At 38.3% G+C, this 5841-nt stretch overlaps 1 protein-coding gene across 4 annotated transcripts in view; it reads right to left on the minus strand.

The window, feature by feature from the left end:
- fmnl2b (formin-like 2b) overlaps positions 1-913 on the minus strand; it is a 35077-nt gene extending 34164 nt beyond the window's left edge. For 2 of the 4 annotated variants that reach the window (XM_051897473.1, XM_051897470.1), the window contains exon 1: positions 303-912. In XM_051897473.1, coding sequence (XP_051753433.1) covers positions 303-422 — 120 coding nt within the window. In that variant the 5' untranslated portion in view covers positions 423-912. Of the gene's footprint in view, positions 1-302 lie in introns of all 4 variants that reach the window. The other 2 variants (XM_051897472.1, XM_051897471.1) reach the window with 2 other exon arrangements.
- Positions 914-5841: the final 4928 nt, after the last annotated feature.

The following is a 5841-nucleotide window of genomic DNA, read 5'->3' on the forward strand; positions in this document are numbered from 1 at the left end:
GATGACTGGATTAAGGACAGACTCCTTGAATCATGCATCAAAGCATAATCACCGCAATATGAAAGAAGCGCACAGTTCTGATGACGCTAAAACAGATGAAAAACCCAAAGGATTCCACAATAAAGGGCCGCGCGCCTGCAATTAGTAGCTAACATGCACGCGCAAACAGCATCAAAGCATTGCACACTGCCAACCGCACACAATAGAGGCGTGTGTGCTGGCGTGGGCTGCCAGCTTCCATACTAGTTGTGCACATGATACAATTACATCGATATGCCTTTCAGGATAGAAGTGAAAATTACCAGTGCGATTGCAAATCTCTCCTCCAGTTCGGCCGGGTCCGGCATGGGCAGTTTAGGGGGTTTGTTGCCCCTCGCCCTGAAATCTGTGAGCTGAGCATCCATACTTTCAGCGTTCCCCATGTTTTTTGTCTGATGCCCAGCGACGGTAAACCCGTTCGAAAAACGTATTCAGCTCCAAAATGTAATAAAGAGGTAAAAAGCAACCCAAAAAAGATAAGCAGGCTTTTATAGGTGACTAGACGCCCTCTCCATCGATGCAAACCCGCAGAGCTCTGTATCAGATGAGAGACTTCGACAATAGCATCCCTACATTGTTAATCCGTATCTGTCGGGCCCTCCGCTCATATTTTCGGAGCTGTTGAGCATCGCTCACTCAACGGCAGCGGGTCTGAAGCTGGGCGCATTTATCTGTATCATGCACAATAAATGCACCGCTGGAGGTTTGCGGCATGATAACGCGCATGGCTCGGACTCGGGCAGGCCAGTTAATCCGCGCTGTGTGGATGATAACAGACGGACTTCGACAAAACGCAAACTCCCCCATTCAATCCCCGACACAATGAAGCCTTTCAGCACCAATCCCCCGCTGGGGAGTGCCAAAAAGCCATGCTGAGGAGTCGAGGGGGAGGCAATGTTTTGTTCTGTTGCATGCTGGTATTTGTAGTTTGAACGGCGTGTGAATTGCCATTTTTGTGCAGCTGTGATAATATGGATTTATTTTGAAGCTCTAAAAACACGACTCGGAAACTACATGTGTTTATATTATATTATAATCTTGTGCATTTTTTTTTTGTTTATTTATGAGCCTACTGTTGTTAGGAAACACTTTATTTTAGTGTCCCTAACATGTATACTTACTATAGTAACAACAGTAAATTATGCATAATTACAAGCTAAACCAAACCCTAATTATAAAGTAAGAAAATGTTATTTAATATTACTAAGTACTTATTAGTTTAACAGAAGAACCTTAAAGGGTTAGTTCACCCAAAAATGAAAATTCTGTTATTAATCATGTCGTAAGACCTTCGTTCATCAGAACACAAATTAAGATATTTTTGATGAAGTCTGAGAGGTTTCTGTCCCTCCACTTTCAAGGTCCAGAAAGGTAGTAAAGACATCATTAAAGTGTGACTCCAGTGGTTTAACCTCAGTTCTGAAGCAACGCAAGTGCTTTGTTTGCGAAAAAAACCACAATTTACCACTTTACTTACAAAAATATTGATCTGCAACGTGTGTTCACAAGGCTTCACAAGGCATGCGTGTTGTGTTCAGACTCGTGCGTCAACTCAACGCACATGCGCAAGTGTTCACGAAACATATTTAAAGGCCCGCTGAAGTGTCTAGGAACGCGCAGCATTATTCAGTGTGTTGACGTAATTTCAACTGAAACAGTAAGACAGGGTGATATATCGTACAGCCCCGCCCCTTTTTTTAAAATAGCCAATAGCGTTTCGTTTATATCACAGCTCGGCCAGAGCCGTTAAACTCAGTAAAACCTCTGTTTTCTTTTAATATCTAACTGTTTCTCCTCCTAATCTCCTCTATATCACTTTAAAATACAGCATTCTGTGCAGAATTTAAATGGGTCCGATACCTTTCGTGGTCTGAGCCGATTCATCCATACGATCCGCTCTGTGCTCCAGAGCAGACTGTGCTCGCTCTGTGGCGGTTCACGTTATACGCGAAAACGGACTTCGTTTGCGTCAAAGGAAAGCATATTTACACTGTCTGAATCGTTCCCTATCCCCTATATAGTGCACTATGTGCCATTCACCATGTAGAAACTAGTAAATGTGTGAAAAAAATGACAGATTTCAGCTGCAGCTTCAGTGTCTGTTGATAGTGTAGGAGGGGGCGGGCCTTCAGATTCTAGAGAGCATTTGATTGGACAGAAAATTTGATGAGAAGCTGAAGTGCGATGTGATGTCATGAAAATTCATGATCCATTTTAGCGGAAGGGAGAGACTGTAAGTTTTGAATGCTTATATCTCCTAAATGCGAATTTTGTCATTGTTTTGGAACACACCAGCTTATTCAAATCCTAAGACTAGACATATTCATACTAAAAGCTAAAAAACTTAAATTTTGATTTCAGGGGGACTTTAAACATAACATGACATAAAATGTGTGAAATATATCACGAACAAAAACCAACTTGAATAGAGTACCTCAGAGATGACGTGTTTTTGTAGGCCAACCCGGAAGTTAGTGGCGCACGGGTTCCCTCGATCGAAAGCCTATGCATTTTTCCCATAGACTTTTGGAAAATCGCAAAAAATAAGCTCTGTGTTTAACAAAGGGTTATGACACTTACACGTTTTGTCTATCAAGATAATCTTTACAAGTAAACACAACATTTATACATTTTGAAGCCTAAATAAAGTCGTCAGATATAAAAAGCTAACAGTAGGCTATAAACGGACTACAGCACACCATGATCGCGGATCAACGTCACCACCACCAAACTTCCTCACACTTTATTTAGAAAACAACTTCATTTAAAAACATGCTCGCTGATTGTGATCTGCGCTGTGTATGAATACTTATCCACTTTTTCATGAGAAATGCTGTCCAAATGTCCTGTTCGTCATGATGACGCCTAAAGTCCCCGCCAAAGGTAGTAGTCCCTTTTAGCAATTCGTTAGCAACTGCCGTTTTTAAGACACAATAAAGGTTTAAAAAATCACAAGCAGGTTATAACTGGCGTGTTTTATGTCATAGATCAAAACGTGAAAATATTTAGAGGCTTTTTTAACCGCAGACCTTATTTCAGGAGATTTACCTTTCTGGACCTTGAATATTAGCATTATACAATATAATCTATACCATTTATTGAGAAGTAAATTGCCTCTGTCCTTCTATCGTTGTTTTTTTCCCCAATAAAGTCCTGAAGAAATCCTGATTCCTGTCCTCTCCAATAATTATAAGTTCACTAAAGGCCAGAAGTATGTGGACACCCCCTAATTAATGGGTTTAACTATTTCAAAAATTCCAGTGAGGACAAATTGTGGCAACGGTTTTGGGAGGGTAAAGTGGGACGTGTCATATAATAGATATTTCCTAACAAACTAAATGTAGTTGCTCTTTAGCAAAAAAAACATTAGATTATTACATTGTAGCTAACATATTATTCTTTTAATGGTTGCAGGTTTTACATGGTTTATTGTTGGACCATGCTGATCATTTATTTACAAGATGATAGATTAGCTGGACAATGACTTGAGCCAAGATTGTCCTGGTAGACCTTGATCAAGAAACTATTTATACAGCTAATAGACCACTTTGGAAAATATTTAAGAATTGTTGCAAAACTGCAGCAATTTTCTAGAAATTTATAATAAAAATGACTGATAATCTGCCCCACGTTATCAAAAAAAAAAAAAAATTCATGTGACAACCAGTGTCTAATTTAAAGGTACACTATGCAACTTTTGGCCCTCTAGTGGTTGAAAAACAAAACTACATGCATTTTGCACAAGAACATTGTCTTGGTTGTGCTTTGACTCTGCATGACTGTGTGGAATATGACAATAGATAATGCTTTACAATCAACTCTGTTAGAGGTATGGAATGCCAAAGCTGAAATAATAAATAAATAAATAAATAAATACATATACAAATAAATGTGTATTTCCACTTTTATTTCTTTATTTATGTATAAATGTATTTTTTCCACATTTATTTTTTTCATTTGTTTGTTTATACATTTATTTATTTCCACATTAATTTATTTCTACATTTCTTTGTCCGTATGGTAATGAGGGGGGCGTGTTTTACCTCAGACAAAGCAGTCGAGCTCAAAGTGGCAAGGGCAAAGCTTTGAGGCCACAGTGACAGCTTGTGGTGTGACAAAACCAAATGCAAGAGGTGCGCGGACACCTCTTTACACGCCCCTTTCGTCTGATTAGTCAACCCTCCCCATACACGGTATGTGCAACTGCGACCTTACAATTCATTTTCAGTGCAATTCGTTTTACAGTGCAAGATCAAAAATTCTTTTCATGGCTGCGGCTTGTCATTGAGATTACTTTATTCATAATTAATAATCGCAATTTCCTGCGAAAACCAGGTCTAAAATATAAACACTTATAATAGGTTTACCATGGGTGAGACAAAAGCATGTTATGGAAGAAGGATTGATGATGTATTGACTCATTATTTAAATTTTTGTTAATTTTGAACAAGTTATAGTGTGCTGTGCTTTGAACAGCCTGTATAGAAATTGTAGCATTGCATGTCATTAAACCATCTTTACAACAATAAAAATGTCACAAAAGCACAGAAGGGAAACACTTTATTTATATGACCAGTGTTCAGATAATCACTGCCAGTTATGCTGAATAAACTGAATAAATACAGGGCCGCTTAGATTTGTTGATTTGTGTCAAGTTATAATACGCTACTTCTGATGTGATGGGAAATTTAAAGCATTATATATTAAGTGAAAAATCAAAAGAAAAGACAAAACAGGTCTGAGTCTTAATTCTATGATTAATTCATTCTCAGAGAATAGTGCAGACACTCAAAGGCAGCAGAAGCCTGTACAGGGTCATAAATATGACATGAAGCTTTGTATTGCAGGTTGCTGCACAAAATTCACCTCATTGTTCTGTCATGCAAGTGAATTAACTAAAAAAGGCAAAATGAACTCAAAGTGGAAGCAGCACAGACAGTTGTTTGTATTTCAGGAGTCTAATGCTAGTCACTTCCATCAACTATTGACTACATTCAGTCATTTAGAAACAATAATTCTTATAACTATTAAATAAAACAGTAATATAATCATTAGAAAAAATGCCAAAAATAAAAAAGTTAATATCTTCATACAGTAAGGTCTCCAACAGGATTTAAAGGGTTAGTTTACCCAAAAATGAAAATTCTGTCATTTATTACTCACCCTCATGCCGTTCCACGAGCTTCATTAATCTTCGGAACGCAAATTCAGATATTTTTGTTGAAATCCGATTGCTCCGTGAGGCCTCCATAGGGAGCAATGACATTTCCTCTCTCAAGATCCATTAATGTACTAAAAACATATTTAAATCAGTTCATGTGAGTACAGTGGTTCAATATTAATATTATAAAGCGACGAGAATATTTTTGGTGCGCCAAAAAAAACCCCAAAATAACGACTTATATAGTGACGGCCGATTTCAAAACACTGCGTCAGGAAGCTTCGGAGCGTTATGAATCAGCGTGTCGAATCAGCGGCTCGGAGCGCCAAAGACACGTGATTTCAGCAGTTTGGCGGTTTGACACGCGATCCGAATCATAATTCGACACGCTGATTCATAACGCTCCGAATCTTCCTGAAGCAGTGTTTTGAAATCAGCCATCACTAAATAAGTCGTTATTTAGTTTTTTTTGGCGCACCAAAAATATTCTCGCCGCTTTATAATATTAATATTGAACTACTGTACTCACATGAACTGATTTAAATATGTTTTTAGTACCTTTATGGATCTTGAGAGAGGAAATGTCATTGCTCCCTATGTAGGCCTCACGGAGCCATCGGATTTCAACAAAAATATCTTAA

The sequence above is a fragment of the Ctenopharyngodon idella genome, chromosome 6 (genome assembly GCF_019924925.1).
Source record: "Ctenopharyngodon idella isolate HZGC_01 chromosome 6, HZGC01, whole genome shotgun sequence".
NCBI classification, from domain to species: Eukaryota; Metazoa; Chordata; class Actinopteri; order Cypriniformes; family Xenocyprididae; genus Ctenopharyngodon; species Ctenopharyngodon idella.